Source organism: Salvelinus alpinus, chromosome 25 (genome assembly GCF_045679555.1).
Source record: "Salvelinus alpinus chromosome 25, SLU_Salpinus.1, whole genome shotgun sequence".
NCBI lineage: Eukaryota > Metazoa > Chordata > Actinopteri > Salmoniformes > Salmonidae > Salvelinus > Salvelinus alpinus.
The window spans coordinates 24,511,870-24,537,420 of NC_092110.1; the positions used below are offsets into that span (position 1 = coordinate 24,511,870).

General features: G+C 42.9%; 1 protein-coding gene across 3 annotated transcripts; it reads left to right on the forward strand.

The window, feature by feature from the left end:
* Positions 1-72: 72 nt before the first annotated feature.
* Positions 73-24,911, forward strand: pabpc4 (poly(A) binding protein, cytoplasmic 4 (inducible form)). 3 transcript variants are annotated; one of them, XM_071366303.1, is made up of 14 exons: positions 73-117; positions 16,725-16,918; positions 17,026-17,141; positions 18,648-18,787; positions 18,950-19,044; positions 19,200-19,337; positions 19,492-19,587; positions 19,700-19,969; positions 20,175-20,265; positions 20,425-20,550; positions 20,663-20,796; positions 23,841-23,931; positions 24,105-24,235; positions 24,335-24,911. In XM_071366303.1, exons 1-14 carry the CDS (start codon positions 75-77, stop codon positions 24,434-24,436), a joined length of 1,767 nt encoding a protein of 588 aa, XP_071222404.1. In that variant the 5' UTR covers positions 73-74; the 3' UTR covers positions 24,437-24,911. The 3 variants fall into 3 exon arrangements, 2 of the variants coding, with proteins under 2 accessions (XP_071222404.1, XP_071222402.1); XM_071366301.1 differs by having other exon boundaries at positions 93-707; XR_011670708.1 differs by lacking the exon at positions 20,175-20,265 and having other exon boundaries at positions 93-707.
* Positions 24,912-25,551: the final 640 nt, after the last annotated feature.

Consider the following 25,551-nt stretch of genomic DNA (forward strand, 5'->3'; position numbering starts at 1 on the left):
TGCTCAGTTTTTTTTCTATCACAAGTCTGACCCTGTCTATTTCTTCTGCGCACTGCACTGTCTATATAGTGCCCATGCTTTTCCCACGCAGTCTCTTTTCCCGGCCACAAAACAACCGTGAGTGTAACTCACCGTTCTTTAACAACTTTAAAAAAAATATATATGAAAAATATAAAATACATAAAATCTCAAAAATAAGTAGCTGTCGTAATCTAAAAAATATTTGAAATCGCAAAATATTATTTTTGGGGGTTAATAATAGGCCTCGGGCTTAACCCGACGTTTAGGACAAATCGAATTTTCAGGAGAATACGCCGAAATTTCATTCTGTTTTAGCTGTCTCTTTTCTCTTCTCGTCAGCGAGTCGTGGAATACTTTTAGGTCAAGTCACATTTTGGTGGAAAGAGCGTCTTAGGCTCATTACGCAGAGATTCTGCCCCGGCGGACAATTCTTAACAATTCTCGTGGCTAGCGTGAGGGAAGAACTCATACATTTTGTGCACTTCAAGAAATTAACACAGCGAATGAGGGGAGTTATCCAATGGCTTCTCTATATGTTGGCGACCTGCACCCTGATATCACTGAAGCTATGCTGTATGAGAAATTCAGCCCAGCTGGACCAGTGCTGTCTATTCGAGTATGTCGTGATATGATCACCCGACGCTCTCTGGGTTATGCCTATGTGAATTTCTCGCAACCCACGGACGGTAAGAAAAAAAGCATGCCTCAAAATCGGTGTCTGTTTGCATAACGGTAAAGAGTTGATTGGATCTTTGATTTTAGCATGTTGTTCACCGTGTTATTCTGTGCATCTGTCTAAGAGTATACAATGTAAAGCACATCTTGCTTTTAATGAGTATCAATTGTGTTATGATTTCCTGTTAGAAAGTACACAATATATACAAAAGTTTAGACACCCCATCAAATTAGTGGATTCGGCTATTTGAGCCATACCCGTTGCAGAAAGGTGTATAAAATCGAGCACACTGCCATGCAATGTCAATAGACAAACATTGGCAGTAGAGACTGGCCTTACTGAAGAGCTCAGTGACTTTCAACACGGCACCTTCATAGGATGCCACCTTTCCAACAAGTAATTTAGTAAAATTTCTGCCCTGCTAGAGCTGCCTTAAGTGCTGAACTTAAGTGCTGTTATTGTGAAGTGGATAGTCTAGGAGCATCAACGTCTCAAACGCGAAGTGGTAGGCCACACAAGCTCACAGAACAGGACTGTCTGTCCCCGGTTGTAACACTCACTACAGAGTTCCAAACTGCCTCTGGAAGTAACGTCAGCACAAGAATTGTTCGTCGGGATCTTCATGAAATGGGTTTCCATTTCACACAAGCCTAAGATCCCCATGCGCAATACCAAGTGTCGGCTGGAGTGGTGTAAAGCTGGCCACCATTGGACTCTGGAGCAGTGGAAACGAGTTCTCTGGAGTGATGCGTTATCCTTCACCATCTGGCAGTCCGATGGATGAATCTGAATTTTGGCGGATGCAAGGAGAACGCTACCTGCCCCAATGCATAGTGCCGACTGTAAAGTTTGGTGGAGGAGGAATAATGGCCTGGGGCTGTCTTCATGGTTCGCGCTAGGCCCCTTAGTTCCAGTGAGGGGAAATCTTAAAGCTACAGCATACAATGTCATTCTAGACGATTCTGTGCTTCCAACTTTGTGGCAACAGTTTGGGGAAGGCCCTTTCCTGTTTCAGCATGACAATACTCCCGTGCACAAAACGAGGTCCATACAGAAATGGTTTGTCGAGATCAGTGTGGAAGAACTTAACTGGCCTACACAGAGCCCTGACCTCAACCCCATCGAACAGCTTTGGGGTGAATTGGAACGCACACGGCGAGCCAGGCCTAATCCCCTAACATTAGTGCTTGACCTCACTAATGGTCTTGTGGCTGAATGGAAGCAAGTCCCCGCAGCAATGTTCCAATATCTTGTGGAAAGCCTTCCCAGAAGAGTGGAGGCTGTTATAGCAGCAAAGCGGGGACCAACTCTGTATTGATGCCCATGATTTTGGAATAAGATTTTTCAATGGGCAGGTGTCCACATACTTCTGATCATATCTACATAATTCACACCTACTTTTGATCATATTTACATCATTCACGCCTATGTTACCTATATAGAGCTCTGTGGTTACCTCCCGACTCCACTACATAGTGCAAACATACCAATACAAAGGCAACCTAAGAGGCGTAGGCTAAGCCCCAACTCTGCAAGTAACAAAATTAATGGGCGAGGATAAACGTTTTCCCTCACTTTGGACTCTCAAGTAAACTTGCTCAGAACCATGCATGGCACAGTCAGTGTACATAAAATAAGATGGCGCCGACCGAGATGGCCGCCTCGCTTCGCGTTCCTTGGAAAATATGCAGTATTTTGTTTTTTTATGTGTTATTTCTTACATCGGTACCCCAGGTAATCTTAGGTTTCATTACATACAGTCGGGAGGAACTACTGAATATACGATTAACGTCAACTCACCATCGTTATAACCAGGAATATGACTTTCCCGAAACGGATCCAGTGTTTTGCCTTCCACCCAATACAATGGATCTGATCCCAGCCGGGGACCCTATGCGACGCCGTAAAAGGGGCAAACGTAGCGGTCTCTTGGTCAGGCTTCGGAGACGGGCACATCGCGCTCCACTCCCTAGCATACTACTCGCCAATGTCCAGTCTCTTGACAATAAGGTTGATGAAATCCGAGCACGGGTAACATTCCAGAGAGACATCAGGGATTGCAACGTGCTCTGCTTCACGGAAACATGGCTAACTCAAGAGACGCTAACGGAGTCGGTGCAGCCAGCTGGTTTCTTCACGCATCGCGCCGACAGAAACATACATCTTTCTGGTAAGAAGAGGGGCGGGGGGGTATGCCTTATGATTAACGAGACGTGGTGTGATCATCATAACAACACACAGGAACTCAAGTCATTCTGTTCACCTGATCTAGAACTCCTCACAATCAAATGTCGACCGCATTATCTACCAAGGGAATTCTCCTCGATCATAATCACAGCCGTATATATTCCCCCCCAAGCAGACACATCGATGGCCCTGAACGAACTTTATCTGACTCTTTGTAAACTGGAAACCACACACCCTGAGGCTGCATTCATCGTAGCTGGGGATTTTAACAAGGCTAATCTAAAAACAAAACTCCCTAAATTCTATCAGCATATCGATTGTGCTACCAGGGCTGGTAAAACCCTGGATCATTGTTATACTAACTTCCGCGACGCATATAAGGCCCTCCCCCGCCCTCCTTTCGGAAAAGCTGACCACGACTCCATTTTGTTGATTCCAGCCTACAAACAGAAACGAAAACAACAAGCTCCGGCGCTCAGGTCTGTTCAACGCTGGTCCGACCAATCTGATTCCACGCTTCAAGACTGCTTCGATCACGCGGATTGGAATATGTTCCGCATTGCGTCCAACAACAACATGGACGAATATGCTGATTCGGTGAGCGAGTTCATTAGGAAGTGCATTGACGATGTCGTACCCACAGCAACGATTAAAACATTCCCAAACCAGAAACCGTGGATTGACGGCAGCATTCGCGTGAAACTGAAAGCGCGAACCACTGCCTTTAACCAGGGCAAGGTGACCGGAAACATGACCGAATACAAACAGTGTAGCTATTCTCTCCGCAAGGCAATCAAACAGGCTAAGTCCCAGTACAGAGACAAAATAGAGTCGCAATTCAACAGCTCAGACACAAGAGGTATGTGGCAGGGTCTACAGTCTATCACGGATTACAAAAAGAAAACCAGCCCCGTCGCGGACCAGGATGTCTTGCTCCCAGACAGGCTAAATAACTTTTTTGCCCGTTTTGAGGACAATACAGTGCCACTGACACGGCCCGCTACCAAAACCTGCGGGCTCTCCTTCACTGCAGCCGAGGTGAGTAAAACATTTAAACGTGTTAACCCTCGCAAGGCTGCAGGCCCAGACGGCATTCCCAGCCGCGTCCTCAGAGCATGCGCAGACCAGCTGGCTGGTGTGTTTACGGACATATTCAATCAATCCTTATCCCAGTCTGCTGTTCCCACATGCGTCAAGAGGGCCACCATTGTTCCTGTTCCCAAGAAAGCTAAGGTAACTGAGCTAAACGACTACCGCCCCGTAGCACTCACTTCCGTCATCATGAAGTGCTTTGAGAGACTAGTCAAGGACCATATCACCTCCACCCTACCGGACACCCTAGACCCACTCCAATTTGCTTACCGACCCAATAGGTCCACAGACGACGCAATCGCAACCACACTGCACACTGCCCTAACCCATCTGGACAAGAGGAATACCTATGTGAGAATGCTGTTCATCGATTACAGCTCAGCATTTAACACCATAGTACCCTCCAAACTCGTCATCAAGCTCGAGACCCTGGGTCTCGACCCCGCCCTGTGCAACTGGGTCCTGGACTTCCTGACGGGCCGCCCCCAGGTGGTGAGGGTAGGTAACAACATCTCCACCCCGCTGATCCTCAACACTGGGGCCCCACAAGGGTGCGTTCTGAGCCCTCTCCTGTACTCCCTGTTCACCCACGACTGCGTGGCCATGCACGCCTCCAACTCAATCATCAAGTTTGCGGATGACACTACAGTGGTAGGCTTGATTACCAACAACGACGAGACGGCCTACAGGGAGGAGGTGAGGGCCCTCGGAGTGTGGTGTCAGGAAAATAACCTCACACTCAACGTCAACAAAACAAAGGAGATGATTGTGGACTTCAGGAAACAGCAGAGGGAGCACCCCCCTATCCACATCGACGGGTCAGTAGTGGAGAAGGTGGAAAGTTTTAAGTTCCTCGGTGTACACATCACGGACAAACTGAATTGGTCCACCCACACAGACAGCGTTGTGAAGAAGGCGCAGCAGCGCCTCTTCAACCTCAGGAGGCTGAAGAAATTCGGCTTGTCACCAAAAGCACTCACAAACTTCTACAGATGCACAATCGAGAGCATCCTGTCGGGCTGTATCACCGCCTGGTACGGCAACTGCTCCGCCCACAACCGTAAGGCTCTCCAGAGGGTAGTGAGGTCTGCAGAACGCATCACCGGGGGCAAACTACCTGCCCTCCAGGACACCTACACCACCCGATGTCACAGGAAGGCCATAAAGATCATCAAGGACAACAACCACCCAAGCCACTGCCTGTTCACCCCGCTATCATCCAGAAGGCGAGGTCAGTACAGGTGCATCAAAGCAGGGACCGAGAGACTGAAAAACAGCTTCTATCTCAAGGCCATCAGACTGTTAAACAGCCACCACTAACATTTAGCGGCCGCTGCCAACATACTGACTCAACTCCAGCCACTTTAAAAATGGGAATTGATGGAAATTATGTAAAAATGTACCACTAGCCACTTTAAACAATGCCACTTAATATAATGTTTACATACCCTACATTACCCATCTCATATGTATATGTATATACTGTACTCTATATCATCTACTGCATCTTGCCATCTTTATGTAATACATGTACCACTAGCCACTTTAAACTATGCCACTTTGTTTACATACCCTACAGTACTCATCTCATATGTACAGTGGGGAGAACAAGTATTTGATACACTGCCGATTTTGCAGGTTTTCCTACTTACAAAGCATGTAGAGGTCTGTAATTTCTATCATGGGTACACTTCAACTATGAGAGACGGAATCTAAAACAAAAATCCAGAAAATCACATTGTATGATTTTTAAGTAATTAATTTGCATTTTATTGCATGACATAAGTATTTGATACATCAGAAAAGCAGATCTTAATATTTGGTACAGAAACCTTTGTTTGCAATTACAGAGATCATACGTTTCCTGTAGTTCTTGACCAGGTTTGCACACACTGCAGCAGGGATTTTGGCCCACTCCTCCATACAGATCTTCTCCAGATCCTTCAGGTTTCGGGGCTGTCGCTGGGCAATACGGACTTTCAGCTCCCTCCAAAGATTTTCTATTGGGTTCAGGTCTGGAGACTGGCTAGGCCACTCCAGGACCTTGAGATGCTTCTTACGGCGCCACTCCTTAGTTGCCCTGGCTGTGTGTTTCGGGTCGTTGTCATGCTGGAAGACCCAGCCACGACCCATCTTCAATGCTCTTACTGAGGGAAGGAGGTTGTTGGCCAAGATCTCGCGATACATGGCCCCATCCATCCTCCCCTCAATACGGTGCAGTCATCCTGTACCCTTTGCAGAAAAGCATCCCCAAAGAATGATGTTTCCACCTCCATGCTTCACGGTTGGGATGGTGTTCTTGGGGTTGTACTCATCCTTCTTCTTCCTCCAAACACGGTGAGTGGAGTTTAGACCAAAAAGCTCTATTTTTGTCTCATCAGACCACATGACCTTCTCCCATTCCTCCTCTGGATCATCCAGATGGTCATTGGCAAACTTCAGACGGGCCTGGACATGCGCTGGCTTGAGCAGGTGGACCTTGCGTGCGCTGCAGGATTTTAATCCATGACGGTGTAGTGTGTTACTAATGGTTTTCTTTGAGACTGTGGTCCCAGCTCTCTCCAGGTCATTGACCAGGTCCTGCCGTGTAGTTCTGGGCTGATAACTCACCTTCCTCATGATCATTGATGCCCCACGAGGTGAGATCTTGCATGGAGCCCCAGACCGAGGGTGATTGACCGTCATCTTGAACTTCTTCCATTTTCTAATAATTGCGCCAACAGTTGTTGCCTTCTCACCAAGCTGCTTGCCTATTGTCCTGTAGCCCATCCCAGCCTGTTGCATGTCTACAATTTTATCCCTGATGTCCTTATACAGCTCTCTGGTCTTGGCCATTGTGGAGAGGTTGGAGTCTGTTTGATTGAGTGTGTGGACAGGTGTCTTTTATACAGGTAACGAGTTCAAACAGGTGCAGTTAATACAGGTAATGAGTGGAGAACAGGAGGGCTTCTTAAAGAAAAACTAACAGGTCTGTGAGAGCCGGAATTCTTACTGGTTGGTAGGTGATCAAATACTTATGTCATGCAATAAAATGCAAATTAATTACTTAAAAATCATACAATGTGATTTTCTGGATTTTTGTTTTAGATTCCGTCTCTCACAGTTGAAGTGTACCTATGATAAAAATTACAGACCTCTACATGCTTTGTAAGTAGGAAAACCTGCAAAATCGGCAGTGTATCAAATACTTGTTCTCCCCACTGTATATACCGTACTCTATACCATCTACTGCATCTTGCCTATGCCGTTCTGTACCATCACTCATTCATATATCTTTATGTACATATTCTTTATCCCTTTACACTTGTGTGTATAAGGTAGTAGTTGTGGAATTGTTAGGTTAGATTACTTGTTGTTATTACTGCATTGTCGGAACTAGAAGCACAAGCATTTCGCTACACTCGCATTAACATCTGCTAACCATGTGTATGTGACTAATAAAATTTGATTTGATTTGATTTGATACTGTACAGACTCAAACTACGTTTTGCCTTGCATGGACCAACTCCGTTGAGTGGAGAAGTACACATTTGGAATAGTATCTCTTGACCAATATAGCAATGATGGCCCACTTCTTCCATCTGACAGTGTTGGAGGATTGACCAGAATCTGCTCCAAGACTCCTGCTTTGTACATGTTGTAGCCAGGCTACTGTCTGTGTTCTGCATTTACGTTTGAATAAGTGGCGCTACAGTTTTTCTCCAGAGTACTGCTCCACACTGCCTAACCCAGGGTTTCCCAAACTCTGTCCTCAGGATCCCATGTTTTGGCTTTTTCCCTAGCACTACACAGCTGATTCAAATCAACTAATCAAGTTTTGATAATTTGAATCAGCTGTGTGTTGTTGGGGCAAAAACCAAAATGTGCACGCCTTGGGGTCTCGAGGCCCAAGTTTGGGAAACGCTGGAACCCAAAGTGACTCATTTCAGCTCCTATTTAAAGGGCCATCAGGAAAACGTTCTGCATTGAAATTAATTCCCATCGCCTCCCCTGCTGCCTTACACACACAGAGAGGAAGAAAAGGCACATCTGAACATTAACTTGTGCATTTGTCTGCTTTCTTCAGATCATGTGATGTCATTAATTTGTGTCATCTGATCTGAAAAGAATAAGTCTGAATAGATAGCAGGAATGTATTTGTAGAAGCAGAAACTTTTCTCTGGGATGTAACACCTTTTTATGGTTGGATTTCTTGAGTAATTGTTGAAGGGTTCTGTAATTCTACATGTGGATCTGTAATGTTTTGCTCATGTTTTAGGGGCTTACAATTTCTTTCCCAAATCCACTCACAACTCACGCCATACAAGGGTACACACTTGAGGAATTTCCAGCATTTGTATTGGGAGTCAGTCCAAGCCCCAATCCTGTGGCTATTGTAAGAAGTCTGAAATACAACATAATTTCATGCTTTGATATGCCACTTGATTCAACAATCACTCTTCTCATTATCCAATGTCGAGTTATCATCTACAGTAGAATGCTGTATTTGTTGGTGAGTGTGACCTGGCAGGATTGAGCTATAATTTGTGTTCTATGAAGGTGTCTGTGTTTGCCAACTGTTTATACAGTTTGGGATGTTTTCATTTTATACCTGCCATCACTTGTCTGAGCCAGTGTAGAGAACCCCATGGCAATATTACCTGGAGGTTGTATTTTGATCACATAAACACAATATAACGTCATGTCTAGGTCGTGAATATACAGGTTAAGACAACATCATCACAAACCTGTTACCAGCGCGGATTGCTAACTAGCATAGCTAGTCCCATTGTTGCAAAGAGTTATGGGATATTAGAATCCCATTGTTTTAAAGGCTCTGCATGGTCAATTTGACGTCTGAAGTGGCCGTACTGCGACGCATAAGTCAGGGCTTTCATACTTCTTGCGCTGAGCAGAGCTATTGTGAAGTAAGTTGTCAAGGAAGTGAGTTTGTGTTTATACAAGACCACCCGCCCCCACCTACCATCAACCAATCATGTCAATACGGTGCTATACGGAGCCCTCCGCATTGTTTGAAAGTTTGAGAGTGGCAAGGCGATGCGGTACGGCGCATGATTTGGCCTCTGCATGCCTCCCGGGGCTTCGTTATGCTGTCACTCTCCATACGAAGTCTCCGACTACATTGTCGGGTCAAGCATGAGTTGGCTTTTAACCTTTGTCATCTTCAACCTAGCATCATGTCACGAAGTAAAAGTGTAGTACAACTACTACCACATACACTGAACAAAAATATAAACGCCTCATGTAAAGTGTTGGTCCCATGTTTCATGAGCTGAAATAAAAGATCCCAAAAATGTTCTGAGTTTGTTTACGTCCGTTAGTGAGAATTTCTCCTTTGCCAAGATAATCCATCCGCCTGACAGGTGTGGCATATCAAGAAGCGAATTAAACCGCATGATCATTACACAGGTGCACCTTGTGCTGGGGACAATAAAAGGCCACTCTACAATTTGCTGATTTGTCACACAACACATTGCCACAGACGTCTCAAGATGTAAAGGGAGCGTGCAATTGGCATGTACACTGCAGGAATGTCCACGAGCTTTTGCCAGAGAATTTAATGTTAATTTCTCTACCATAAGCTGTCTTCAATGTCGTTTTGGAAAATTCGGCAGTACGTCCAACCGGCCTCAACACACCAGCCCAGGACCTCCACATCTGGCTTCTTCACCTGCGGGATCGTCGGAGACCAGTCACTCGGGCATCTGATGAAACTGGGGGTTTGCACAACCGAAGAATTTCTGCAGAAACTGTCAGAAACCGTCTCAGGGAAGCTCATCTGCGTGTTCGTCATCCTCACCAGGGTCTTGACCTGACTGCAGTTCGGCGTTGTAACCGACTTCAGTGTGCAAATGCTCACCTTCGGTGGCCACTGGCACGCTGAAGTGTGCTCTTCATGGATTAATCCTGGTTTCAACTGTACTGGGCAGATGGCAGACAGCATGTGTGGGCGAGTGGTTTGCTGATGTCAACATTGTGAACAGAGTGCCCCATGGTGGAGGTGGGGTTATGGCATGGGCAGGCATAAGCTACGGACAACGAACACAATTGCATTTTATCGATGGCAATTTGAATGCACAGAGATACCATGACGAGATGCTGAGGCCCATTGTTGTGCCATTCATTCACCTCCATCACCTCATGTTTCAGCATGATAATGCACGGCCCCATGTCGCAAGGATCTGTACACCATTCCTGGGAGCTTAAAATGTCCCAGTTCTTCCATGGCCTGCATAGTCACCAGACATGTTACCTATTGAGCATGTTTGGGACGCTCTGGATTTACATTAAAATCCAGGAACTTCACACAGCCATTGAAGAGGAGAGTGAGACAACATTCCACAGGCCACAATCAACAGCCTGATCAACTCTATGCGAAGGAGATGTGCGTGAGGCAAATGGTGGTCACACCAGATACTGACTGGTTTTCTGATTCACACCCCTATTTTTTTTTTAAGGTATCTGTGACCAACAGATGTATATATGTATTCCCAGTCAAGTGAAATCCATAGATTTAGGGCCTAGTGAATTTATTTCAATTAATTCAGTTCAGATATTTCCTTTTATATGAACTGTAACTCAGAAAAATCTTTGAAATTGTTGCGTTTTCATATTTTTGTTCAGTGAATTTGAAAAGACTAGTCTTCCTTCATGTGTCTAAAGTCACTTTGGCTGACCATCTCCACTTTCAGCATGTCACAGCTGCATTTAAGTTTCAAGACCTGGTGTTGATCATCTGAACATTCTTGTTGAATGTGTCTCCCATCAATGGCAGGCAGATAATGCTCAACTCCTCAACATTCCACACCAGCACATACACTCAGGACCCCTCTCTAAATATCTCTCAGGCAGCCTAAATATTCCCTGCCTATAATATCTAAAACCCTAAAGTCTCCACTTAAGGTTAATGTTTGACAGAATATATTAGGGTGGCTACCTGCCTCGCCTAGAATAAACTATCCAGTTTTCAGTTTTTATGACAAAATACATTTACAGTATATCACATTGACCTGTGAAGTTCACTTCAAGGGTTTTTTGTGTGTTACATTCAGTTCACCTCTTGTTTGATTTCATGTGTTTATCTATTTCTGCTATTCATCCATTCAGCAATCCCAGCTCCACATGGTGCTCATGTTTTTTCATCAAGGTTGGCCATGGGAACCTTCCAGAACTAGACAGACAATGAAAAACCATCACACACCATCTCTGAGCTGGTTTGTGTGAAGTACAATTGCACAGCAAACTGCTGATGCCAGCAGACGCAAGGGAGCTCTGTTTTGTTTACCGGACATGTTTAGCTCTAAAGCCCGGGTGTGTTGCTGTGGAGTGACGGGAACAAAGGGGAGGTCTCTGGTTGGCACGTGTGCCCAGATGGACATGAGAGAGGCAGCAGGAAAATGCAAACTGGCACAACATAAATAACGATAGGCAGATCTAGAAACGTAAATCGAAGTTGCAGCACACTGGCAGCATATGTAGTTTGGACAAATAAAATGAATAGTGGCTGGTATTAATTAGAACCTCTAAAAGAGAACCTGTTAAAGAATGTCACGTTTTCAAGAGCCATTTGCCCCATTTGAATTATAACCGTACATGTACAGTATGTATCCCATTGTTTATATTCATTATGAGAGTGTGCATAAATTATGACTTGTGGCCTGCAAGGCACTTCTGGTCCTATGTGTCTGTGAGCGCCATGTGCCCTCCCCTAACAGCTGGTCAGTGTGGTGGCAGGCGGGGGTCAGACTCCATAGTCACATGGTTTAGTTAGTAGTTAGGACACTCCAATAGTAGCGTGGTTTCTTTAAAGAAATGTGCCTTAATTAATTAACTTCTTATGGCTGCAGGGGCAGTATTGAGTAGCTTGGATGAAAGGTGCACAGAGGTGCCCATATTAAACGGCCTGCTCCTCAGTCCCAGTTGCTAATATATGCATATTATTATTCATATTGGATAGAAAACACTCTGAAGTTTCTAAAACTGTTTGAATTATGTCTGAGTATAACAGAACTCATATGGCAGGCAAAAACCTGAAGTTCCACTTCCTGTTTGAATTTTTTCTGAGGTGGCAGATTTTCAACCAAGCTCTCAATGAAATTACAGCGAGATATGGATGAGTTTTCACTTCCTACGGCTTCCACTAGATGTCAACAGTAAACAGAACTTTGTCTGATGACTCTAATGTGAAGGGGGGCCGAAGGAGACAGGAATGAGTAATCGCTTCCACGGGCTGATCACGCATTCACCATGCGCCTTCACATGAGGAGGACGTCCGTCCTCCTCAGACTTTTCTAATTATTTCAGGGGATTTTAATGAAACACCTGATGCATCTGCTGATCGTTTTCCTCCTAGAACGAGTCAAAACCCTCAAAATAGTAACATTATCATTACATTGTGCAAGGATCTCTGTGTTGAGGATGCCTGGCGTTATTTCAATCCGGATGCTAAGGGTTATACCTGGACCAACAAAACTATGTCACGTAAATCTAGAATAGATTTATTCCTAATTTCCCCTTTTTTGTTACAATTTGTTATAGATGTAGATCATCAGTTGGCTCCCTTTTCTGATCATCACTTGATTTCCCTGAATTTACAAGCTACTAAAAAATCAAAAGGTACTCGAGGATATTGGAAATTAAACAATACACTTGAAAACAGCAAATCATTAGCTAAAGATATTTTTGCAAGAAAAGATTTGGGTCATGGAAGTAGATGGGAATTTTTCAAATATAAAGTCAGAGTGGTAGCCATTAAACGCGCCAAAGAGCTGATGCAATTAAAGAACCATAGAGAAAAGGAGATGATGAGCAAGCTTGACAGTTTTCTAAAGAAAGATAATCTATCTGAAGAAGAGGAGTCTGTGTTCAGGTCTTTACAACTAGAATTAGAACAGACTTACACGGATCTGGCAAAGGGCGCCTTTGTAAGGTCAAGAGCAAAATGGATTGAAGAGGGGAAAGAAACACTAGTTACTTTTTTGCACTTGAAAAGAGAAACTACAAAAGAAAATCTATAATTGCACTCAAAATTAACGATGTTTTATGCAAAGATCCCATTACAATATCATTTGTCAATTCCTTTTATGAAAACCTTTACAGCTCTCAATTTCAGGAAGATGGTTGTGAAAGTTACATTCGCCACATTCAGAGTTGTGTCCCGGTAATTGAGGATGATTTCCACTCAGTTTGCGATTCACCTGTGTCAATTGGAGAAATTGGAGAGGCTCTGAATTCAATGAAAAAAGGGAAGTCACCTGGCCCTAATGGCCTGTCAGTTGAATTCTATAGACAGTTTTGGGAGTTGCTAGAAGACCCGATTTTCAATATGTTTCAAGATTGCATTAAAAATGGGGAAATGGTCTCCACTATGAAACAGGGCCTTATTTATTTGATTCCGAAGCCTGATAATGACCCTTCTCTCATTGACAATTGGAGACCAATTACTTTATTAAATGTTGATTAAAAATTGATTGCTCTGGTTTATGCCAAAATATTAAAGAAAGGAATAGATACCATTATAAATGAGACTCAAAACAGGATTTTTGAAGGGCTGTCACATAAGCTCTAACATTCGTTTAGTCTTGGACCTTATAGATTATTCAGATGCAATTGACTCAGATGCGGTTGTCCTATTTCTGGACTTCTGTAAAGCCTTTTGACCCATTTGAACATGAATTTCTCTTTAGGTCTCTTAAACTTTTTGGATTTGGTGAACATTTTATTAAAGTAATTTGCATGTTTTACAAAGATATAAATAGTTCTGTGCTACTAAACCTTAATACTTCCAAAAGATTTAGTATCAACAGAAGTGTACGACAGGGATGCCCAATTTCGCCATTTTTATTAATTTTGGTTGTGGAACTTCTATCTCTAGATATTCTGAATGATGCACATTTGTATGGCTTAACCATTTTTAACAAAGAAATCAAAATTTCCCAACTGGCTGATGATACTACTCTTTTCTTAAGAGACAAAGACCAGGTCGCACATGCCCTTAATGCTATAACTGCATTTTCTATTGCATCGGGATTAATGCTGAATGTTTCTAAATGTGAAATCTTATGTTTATTTGACTCTGATGATAAAGAAATTGAAAATATTCCTGTAATGGACTGTGTTAAATATTTAGAAATACATCTGTCGAAAAACCACTTAGTCAGACAACATTTGAATTTCTCTCCTAAAATTAAGAGAACAAAAAATATATTTAATAATTGGCTACAAAGAGATCTTTCTATACTTGGGAGAGTACTTCTGTCCAAGGCAGAGGGACTGTCTCGTTTTGTGTACCCCTCATTATCATTATGTGTAAATCCAGCTACTTGTAAAGAGATCAATAAGACCTTTCTTGACTTCATCTGGAAAAATAAGTCTCACAAACTAAAAAAATATGTCCTTTCTAACAAAAGAGCTGAAGGCGGTCTAGAAGTGTTTGGATTTTGTTGACATAAATAACACTTTCAAGATAAACTGGTTGAAAAAATGTTTGCTCGATACTGATTCAATATGGTATTTCATTCCAAATAATGTGTTTAATAAATTGGGAGGTCTTCAATTTTTACTGAAATGTAATTATATTCCTGAAAGATTACCTGCTAAATTGGCTAGGTTTCACCAACAAGCTTTACTGGCCTGGAAAATATGTTTCCTGCACAATTTTTCCCCCTCATAAAGCGGAATAAGTTGAATAAGTCAATGTTCTACCCCAGCTGGCATGAGAGGAATATTGACTTTGTTCTTGATATTTTCGACAACAAGGGTAATATTCTCACATATGAACAATTTCTAACATTGAAAGAGTTTCCAATACCTTTCAGAGAGTTTATTTCTGTGATCAAAGCCGTTCCCAGTGGTCTAACTACATTTATGAAAAGTAATCTTAATTTTGGGAATGATCACAAAGTTTATCCAGAACTCAGATTGGAAGGCGTGGGCTTACTTGAGAAATCTTGTTGTAATAAATATATAAGACAAATTCTTCATTCACAAATACAACTTACACCGAGAGGAAAGTTTTTCTGGAACATGCTTATTCCTGACATTGTCTGGAAAAATGCATGGTTAAGGCCTTACAAATACTGTATACCAAACAAAGTTAAGGAAGTGCACTTCAAAATTTTACATAAAATACATAATATGTTACTATTGCAATGATAACAAAACCACTGAAATGATTGTTAATTTTTTTTATTCTTGTTGCCAAATACTTTATACACAAACAAAAATTCCAAAATTCTATACCAAAATTACCAATTTTTCTGATTTAATTTAATTATCTTATTAAAACACTAACCCCAGTGAGTAACGACAAGAATAACATCTTCATGAATCATTATAATAAGATATTTTCAGAGTGAATATAATTGCACTTAAATTGTATATTTTTTGTATTTTATTTGTATTTATATTTTTTGTATGTTTGAGCATTGTTAATACCGGTGTTTGGTTTGCTAGACATGTTTGATGTAGCAATGTAAGTTGATTTTTGTATTATGAATTTAAAAAATTAAAGAGGACGTCCGTTCCACCGCTCTTCTGAAGTCAATCTAATTCTCCGGTTGGAACGTTATTCAAGATGTATGTTAACAACGTTCTAAAGATTGATTCAGTACATCGTTTGACATGTTTCTACTGACTGTTACGTAACTTTTGGACATTTCGTCACGTTATAGTGGAGGCGCTTTGTGACTTTGGAATTGTTTACCAAAGGCGCTAACCAAAGTAGCTAATTGGACATAAATAACAGACATTATCGAACAAATCAAGCATTTATTGTGGACCTGGGATTCCTAGGACTGCATTCTGATGAAGTTCATCAAAGGTAAGGAAACATTTATCATGTATTTTCTGGTTTCTGTTGACCCCAAAATTCTTCTGAGCTCCGTCTCAGATTATTGCATGATTTGCTTTTTCCGTAAAGTTTTTTTGAAATCTGACACAGCAGTTGCATTAAGGAGAGGTATATCTATAATTCCATGTGTATAACTTGTATTATCATCTACATTTATGATGAGTATTTCTGTTGAAACGATGTGGCTATGCAAAATCACTTGATGTTTTGGAACTAGTGAATGTAACGCGCCAATGTAAACTCAGATTGTTTGTTATAAATATGAACTTTATCAAATAAAACATGCATGTATTGTGTAACATGAAGTCCTATGAGTGTCATTTGATGAAGATAATCAAAGGTTAGTGATTAATTTTATCTCTATTTCTGCTTTTTCTGACTGCTATCTTTCGCTGGAAAAATGGCTGTGCTTATTGTGGTTTGATGGTGACCTAACATAATCGTTTGTAGTGCTTTCGCTGAAAAGCATATTTGAAATCGGACATTTTGGTGGGATTAACAACAAGAATACCTTTAAAATGATATAAGACACATGTATGTTTGAGGAATTTTAATTATGAGATTTCTGTTGTTTTGAATTTTGCGCCCTGCACTTTCTCTGGCTGCTGTCATATCGATCCCGGTAGCGGGATGCAGCCATAAGAAGTTTTAAACTAGGGCCAGTAGTTTTTTTCTGACCACATGACCAGGAATAACTTCTAGTCCTGTCCACCAGGACACAATTTGGTGGAGTGAATGATTGGGAGGCGTACATATGGTGTAGCATGCAGAGTGGTGTGGTGTCCATGATTCGAAGTGGGCACTAAATAGCATAAACAACATGGTGTGGTGGACCCAGTGTCTGAGATGTTTTTAATGTTGTAAGTTAACACCCTGACTCTACCCTCTGACCTCTAGCCGAGAGAGCCCTGGACACCATGAACTTTGATGTGGTGAAAGGGAAGCCAATCAGAATCATGTGGTCACAGCGAGATCCCTCACTCAGGAAGTCTGGGGTGGGCAACGTGTTTATCAAGAACCTGGACAAGATCATTGACAACAAGGCCCTCTATGACACCTTCTCTGCCTTTGGGAACATCCTGTCTTGCAAAGTAAGATGGAAGTGTTTCCGGCCAGACATCTGTATGACCATAGACATTATGTGTATACGTACTATGTAATGTATTTTTTAAACGGCATACATTTTTTTCTCAAACAGGTTGTATGTGATGAGAATGGATCCAAGGGATACGCGTTTGTGCACTTTGAAACGCAGGACGCAGCTGACCGCGCCATCGAGAAGATGAACGGCATGCTTCTGAACGATCGCAAGGTGTGAGTGTCTGATTAACTAGGAGAGGGTGGGTAATGTTGGTTTTAAGTTTTGGCTGACTTTTCTTAGCGAATTTAATTATGGGAAATTTCAGGCCCGGAGTGACCATAATTGTACACTTGCTAACTCGATCAAAAACGAGGGCTGAGGGGCTTACATTGCCAACTTCCCTTGCTTTGTTAATCATTTGGACCAACGACAAAGATGGCCGCGGGGATTCCCCCAAGGGCATAAGGCGAGGGTAAGTGGTGGAGGGTATGTCTTTAATGAGTTTGAAACGCAGCCCCTGTTCCTGGAGATCTACCCTCTTGTAGGTTTTCACTCCAATCCCAGTTGTATCTAACCTGATTCAGCTTATCAATCATCTAATAATTAGATTCAGGTGCGCTAGATTAGGGTTGGAGCGAAAACTTACTGGACGGTAGCTCTCCAGGAACAGGGTTGGAGACTCCTGGTTAAGATAAATCAAGGGCAGCTAGGATGTTGATAAGGATTGTAGTAGCTCATCTGTTTGCCTATACTGTGACAAGGCAAAAGACAATTCAACTTGTTAAGGGGGAAGTTAAACAGTTCTAGTGATAATGAAGGTGAATGAGAGAACTCAAAAAGGGTTCTTTGGCCATCCCCATAGGTATAGGAGAACCTTTTTTTCGGTTCCATGTAGAACCCTCTGGAAAGTGATACACATGGAACCCAAAGGGGTTCTACCTGGAACCAAAAAGGCCTGTAGATAGATATAACGAGCCATATAACACCCCACACTGTCCCCATACACCCTGGCTTTCTGTGTGGTTTGTTGAACTACACAACTAACAGTGAATGTTTTTTTGCAGTGCTTACTGGGAAATTAACCTTTTTTTTTTTAAACCTACAAAACATGTCCACACTCTGGTCACCTCACACCCCGTGTTAGCTGAGCGTCCGTCTGTACGTTTGTCCACCCCGTCTGCCTGCCTGTCGTGTGTATGTGTGTCTAACCACGCTTGTGTGTTTTAGTGATGGAGCGAGTGCAGGAATGCAATACTGGAGCACGGATTGGGAGAGGTCTGCATAGCAAGGTAAAGTCTGAGGTGAGGAAAATGATCCAACAAGCTCGTTTGGTCCTCAGCTTTCCTCTTTATGAACCTCTGTCCCTCCATCCTTCAGGTCTTGGACCAGGAAATGTCATTCTTTGTGTGCTGTGTTCTGGGTGTATAGCATGAATGTTCTGGGTGTATAGCATGAATGCTCTGTTTTCCTGATTGTGGTGCCACAAACCGTGCAAGAAGTTTGATCAATGTTGTTCCTGAGAGGTCCTTGACTGACTCAATGTGCTCTTATACGAAGTGCTTCCTTCTATTTAGTAGTCATGTCTGGGCATCCTCAATGTCAGTGCTGTGAACACCAGCTTGAAGCCAGAAAACATGTATCTCAGATGAAAAACATGAGAGATGGATCACAGTCCCTTTCTCCCTCCTGCTCAGGACTGTTTTACAAGAGTTGTGTCGCTGCTCTCTCGCTGTGTTTAGGTTCGTTGGACGTTTCAAGTCTCGGAAGGAGAGGGAGGCAGAACTGGGGGCCAAAGCAAAGGAGTTCACCAACGTCTACATCAAGAACTTTGGAGACGACATGAATGATGACAAGCTAAAGGAAATGTTTGACCAATACGGTAAGCTGTGACACACAGGTTCATACTGAGTTTTCTCATTAGTGGAGCCATTTAGTTTTTCACATATTAGTCTTGAAATCCACCCAAGCAACCTAAACATGAACTTGCCTTTCTCCAAACTCATATACCGGAGTCCCAATTATTCCCTTTTCCTCCCTGCAGGTAAAACTCTCAGTGTGAGGGTTATGGCTGACCCCAGTGGCAAATCCAGAGGTTTTGGCTTTGTGAGTTACGAGAAACACGAGGATGCTAACAAGGTAGGTATATTATACCCACATAACAACAGTTGTCAATACAAGTCAGTGGGATTTCATTGTTGGTGGAAAAATACTGAGACAATCACTCATCACATTGTGTTAACTTATGGGTTTACTACATATACACTGGTTGTAACGAATTAATCTCTTCTCAGGCATGTGAGGAGATGAACGGTCAAGAGTTCAACGGGAAGACCGTCTTCGTGGGGCGTGCTCAGAAGAAGATGGAACGGCAGGCAGAGCTAAAGAGAAAGTTTGAGATGTTGAAACAGGAGAGGATCAGCCGTTACCAGGTCAGTCACCTCCTCTGGCACCACTATGTCTAATAGAACACTGATAAGAAACAAATGCCATCATTCAACTTGACATATTGTTTCATAGTACCCACCCATTAGGCAACAAGCCAGGCTGAGTATGTGTGTCATAACTGTGTATTTCTGGTTTCAGGGCGTTAACCTTTACATTAAGAACTTGGACGACACCATTGACGACGAGAAACTGCGAAAGGAGTTTACCACATTCGGGTCCATCACCAGTGCCAAGGTGAGAGCGTTTAGCAGAGGTCAATGTGATCCAACAACACAATGACCCCTTTTTAGTTTTGTATTTGGAGTATGTTATCCAGATCTAACACAGCTGACTTCTTTCAATGCAGGTGATGCTGGAGGAGGGGCGGTCCAAGGGCTTTGGGTTCGTCTGCTTCTCCTCTCCTGAGGAGGCCACCAAGGCTGTGACTGAGATGAACGGGTGCATCGTGGGCTCCAAGCCACTCTACGTGGCCTTGGCTCAGCGCAAAGAAGAGCGCAAGGCCCACCTCACTAACCAGTATGTGCAGCGCATCGCTGGCATGAGGGCCATGCCAGCCAATGCCATCATCAACCAGTTCCAGCCCGCCAGTGGATACTTCATGCCTGCAGTGCCACAGGTTAGTGTTGAAGGGAGAGCGGGTTCAAATGGTTTTGAGAGTTGTGTGCTTTACTGGAAATGCCCGTCACAACAGCCATGTCAGGGTTCTGACAGTTGATATGATAGACTGCTGTGCATATGCCAGTAAGAATCCGTTTTTTTTATGTAGAGTAAGATTGAGAACTTTAATGTTGTGCAACATTATGTGTGCGCGCGCGCGTCAGGCCCAGAACAGGACCACCTACTATGCACCCAATCAGCTGGCCCAGATGAGGCACAACCCCCGCTGGCAGCAGCAGGGTGGCAGAGGCCAAGGTGAGGGTTAGAGATGACATTATACACAATGACTGAATCTATCATGAGTTGTATATCCAGGCGATGTTTATTCAAGTATTACATGTCCTGGTGACATACTGTATTATGGGGACTTTAACTTCTGTCCAATAGTAACCCTGCCTCCACCTTCCTTCCTAGGTGGGTTCCAGGGAATGCCCAACTCCCTGCGCCAGCCTGGTCCACGTGCCAACCTGAGACACCTGACTCCCAATGCCAGCGACCAGGGCCCCCGAAGCATGGGGCCTTCTGGAGCTCAGAGAATTGGTAAGACTGGATTGCCTCAGTACATCTGATTACAATTGACATTGTGGAAATAATACCTCATCAAACTTCATATGCTTGGCTCATACATACTTTGTTTAATCCCTACCATTAGGAATTGCTGGCCAGGCCATGGGTCCTCGTCCCTCCATGGGAGTCCCTGCCCCTCGGGCCATGACATCCTACAAGTACGCCACAAGTGTACGCAACACTAACCCCCAGGTGGTGCACCCCATCGCCTTACAGCAGGTAAAACTCACTAACCTGGCGGCAGGTAGCTTAGCGGTTAGAGCATAGGGCCAGTAACCGAAAGGATGGTGATTCGAATACCCGAGCCGACAAGGTGAAAAATCTGTCTGTCTCCTTGAGCAAGGCACTTCACCCTAATTTTCTCCAGAGGCGACGTATTACCATGGCTGACCCTGTAAAACAACACATTTAACTGCACCTATCTGGTGTATGTAACCATAAAACGCATATACAGTTGAAGTCGGAAGTTTATACACTTAGGTTGGAGTCATTAAAACTAGTTTTTCAACCACTCCACAAATGTCTTGTTAACAAACAATAGTTTTGGCAAGTCGGTTAGGACATCTACTAGCTTGGAAAATTCCAGGAAATGATGTCATGGCTTTAGACGCTTCTGATAGGCTAATTGACATAATTTGAGACAATTGGAGGTGTACCTGTGGATGTATTTCAAGGCCTACCTTCAAACGCAGTGCTTCTTTGCTTGACATCACGGGAAAATCAAAAGAAATCAGCCAAGACCTCAGAAATAAAATTGTAGACTTCCACAAGTCTGCTTCATCCTTGGGAACAATTTCCAAACACCTGAAGGTACCACGCTCATCTGTACAAACAATAGTACACAAGTATAAACACCATAGGACCACGCAGCCGTCATACCGCTCAGGAAGGAGACGCGTTCTGTCTCTTAGAGATGAATGTACTTTGATGCGAAAAGTGCAAATCAATCCCAGAACAACAGCAACGGACCCTGTGAAGATGCTGGAGGAAACGGGTACAAAAGTATCTATATCCACAGGAAAACGAGTCCTATATCGACATAACCTGAAAGGCCGATCAGCAAGGAAGAAGCCACTGCTCCAAAATCGCCATAAAACAGCCAGACTACGGTTTGCAACTGCACATGGGGACAAAGATGGTACTTTTTGGAGAAATGTCCTCTGGTCTGATGAAACAAAAATATAACTGTTTGGCCATAATGACCATCGTTATGTTTGGAGGGAAAAGGGGGAGGCTTGCAAGCCAAAGAACACCATCCCAACCGTGAAGCATGGGGGTGGCAGTATCATGTTGTGGGGGTGCTTTACTGCAGGAGGTACTGGTGCACTTAACAAAATAGATGGCAGAACTGAAAAGGCGTGTGCGAGCAAGGAGGCCTACAAACCCGACTCCGTTACACCAGCTCTGTCAGTTGCAATGGGCCAAAACTTATTGTTGGAGGCTACCTGAAACGTTTGACCAAAGATAAACAAAGGCAATGCTAACAAATACTAATTGAGTGTATGTAAATTTCTGACCCACTGGGAATGTGATGAAAGCTGAAATCATTCTCTACTATTATTCTGACTTTTCACTTGTTAAAATAAAGTTGTGATCCTAACTGACCTAAGACAGGGAATTTTTACTAGGATTAAATGTCAGGAATTGTGAAAAACTGAGTTTAAATTTGGCTACGGTGTGTGTAAACTTCTGACTTCAACTGTATGCATACATACGTAATACCAGTCAAAAGTTTGGACACCTACTCATTCAAGGGTTTTTCTATATTTTTACTATTTTCTACATTGTAGAATAATAGTGAAGACATCAAAACTATTAAATTACACATGTAATCATGTAGTAACAAAAGTGTTCAACAAATCTAAATATATTTTATGTTTGAGATTCTTCAAAGTAGCCACCCTTTGCCTTTGATGACAGCTTTGCACACTCTTGGCATTCTGTCAACCAGCTTCATGAGGTAATCACCTGGAATGCATTTCAATTAACAGGTGTGCCTTAAGTTAATTTGTGGAATTTCTTTCCTTAATGCATTTGAGCCAATCAGTTGTGTTGTGACAAGGTAGGGGTGGTATAAATAAGATAGCACTGTTTGGTAAAAAAAAAGTCCATATGTCAAGAACAGCTCAAATAAGCAAAGAGAAATGACAGTCCATCATTACTTTAAGACATGAAGGTCAGTCAATCCGGAAAATGTCATGAACTTTGAACGTTTCTTCAAGTGCAGTCGCAAAACCCATCAAGCGCTATAATGAAACTGGCTCTCATGAGGACCGCCACAGGAAAGGAAGAAGCAGAGTTACCTCTGCTGCAGAGGATAAGTTCATTAGCGTTATCAGCCTCAGAAATTGTAGCCCAAACAAATGCTTCACGGAGTTCAAGTAACGGACACATCTCAACGTCAACTGTTCAGAGGAGACCGCATGAATCAGGCCTGCATGGTTGAATTTCTGCAAAGAAACCACTACTGGACACCAATAAGGAGAGTTGCTTGGGACAAGAATCACGGACATGGACACTAGTTCCAACCTCCGTGTCTTTTGTGAGAGGCAGAGTAGGTGAAAGGATGATCTCGGCATGTGTAGTTCCCACCGTGAAGCATGGAGGGGGAGGTGTGGGGGTGCTTTGCTGGTGACACTGTCTGCTTTATTTAGAATTCAAGGCACACTTAACCAGCATGGCTACCACAGCATTCTGCAGCGATATGCCATCCCATCTGGTTTGCGCTTAGTGGGGGCTATCATTTGTTTTTCAACAGGACAATGACCCATCAAACCCTCAGGCTGTGTAAGGGCTAATTGACCAAGAAGGGGAGTGCTGCATCAGATGACCTGGCCTCCACAATCTCCCGACCTCAACCCAATTGAGATGGTTTGGGATGAGTTGGCGCAGAGTGAAGGAAAAGCAGCCACCAAGTGCTCAGCTTATGTGGGAACTCCTTCAAGACTGTTGGAAAAGCATTCCAGGTGTAGCTAGTTTGAGAGAATGCCAAGAGTGTGCAAAGCTGTCATCAAGGCAAAGGGTGGCTACTTTGAAGAATCTCAAATATAACATATATGTTGATTTTGTTTAACACTTTCTTGGGAACTACATCATTCCATATGTGTTATTTCATAGTTTTGATGTCTTCACTATTATTCTACATTGTAAAAATAAAGAAAAACCCTTGAATGAGTAGGTGTGTCCAAACTTGTGAATGGTACTGTATATTCATCACTTCCCCCTGTTTTTAAACTCTTTGTGGCCTGTCTTTCTCTTCTCAGTCTCAACCAGTTGTTGATGTGCAGGGTCAGGAGCCTCTCACAGCCTCTGTGCTGGCTGCTGCAGCGCCTCAGGAGCAGAAGCAGATGCTTGGTGAGTGAGTGCTGGAACAGATTGGCGGTGTGTCATATTGTTCCTTGGAAGTTCTAGAGTCTAGACCCTTTGGAGGGATTTTGAACATCAATGCAACAAGGTGCAATTATACAGTATAATTTTACCTGTGAGAACCATTCTTAACCTTCCATCTCTCTCGCTCTCTCTCTCAGGGGAACGCTTGTTCCCCCTGATCCAGGCCATGCACCCCAGCTTGGCAGGGAAGATCACTGGGATGCTGCTTGAGATCGACAACTCTGAGCTGCTGCACATGCTGGAGTCCAAAGAATCCTTGCGCTCCAAGGTACCAGCAACAGGATAATATCAGAATAAGATCATAAGGGATCTAGAGTCATAGTTTTGTCCAAATCTCTGACTGTCTCCTATTTCACTGTTTGTGCAGGTGGAGGAGGCTGTTGCCGTGCTCCAGGCCCACCAGGCAAAGAAGGATGCCACACAGAAAGTGGGAGTCATCACTACAACCGCTGCTGCCGCTACCTCCTGATGTGTAAAGACCGCTTACTAAATGTTTAAAAATAATAATAATATTTCTCATCCTATGCTTGTTTTTCTTTTTTGTACACAGGCAACTGAGAAAAGGCGGGTAGAGATTACTACATTGGTTTCAAATGCCTGGGTCATCAACAAAATCCTATGCAAAAATAAAAAACAAGGTTAAAAAGAATACATTTTAACATACTTGAGCATTAATAAACAAAATATTACAATACTTAATTTTTCTAGTTGTGTAACAATTTTAAACTTCACCAAAAACTAATGGAATTCTTCCAACTAAGGCCCTTTATTTTGTGGCCAGTACAGAACCGTTTTCTGTAAGGAAAATTAGCTTTGCTGTTAATTCTTTGTTTGAAAGTTTTGTGTTTAATGATTTGAACAATTGGATTCCTCCATCCCATCATGTTATCATGGGTGGTGTGGTATATGTTATTCTCAGTAAAGGGATTAATATATCAAGTGTACCACATTGTCTGTTTTTTCTCTTCCACTATCGTTTGCATACTACCGTAGCCCCATAGTGTGTACACATTGCATTGCTCAAGTGAAGCGTTTAAGAAATATTCGATTTTGGTGAAATTATTAATTCATTTCACAAAACCAAAGAATTATGGTACATTAAACTAGCTACCTTCGCAGACTGGGGAGCATAAAGTAAATATAATTTAGGATTTGGGAATTGAGGACTGAGACCACTATTATACCAACTGGCCAACAACTGTGACAAAGAATTACAATTTTTATGAGTTGACGAGGCCATATAATTTCAGCTTGGTGGAGTGTCACTGGGGTGTAATCATGCCAAACAGTTGGAAATTTTACATTTTGCAATGAATACTAGCGTTTCTATTGGACAGGTTCAGCAAACAGGGAGGGACCTACAGTACCTGAATCTGTCCTATAGAAATGCTTGTTTTAGTTGCAAAACAGAACGTTTTATAACTATTTAGAATAATGATTACACCCCTGGTTATGCCTGAGCCAGCATTTTTAAATTGCAAAGATGGGTGGCGCCAGAGCTCAAAAGTGGATCACCAGAGTGGCAGGCTTTGGTATCCCCCCTTGGTTTCTCCCTCAATCAATGTTAGACCTAGGGTAGATTCA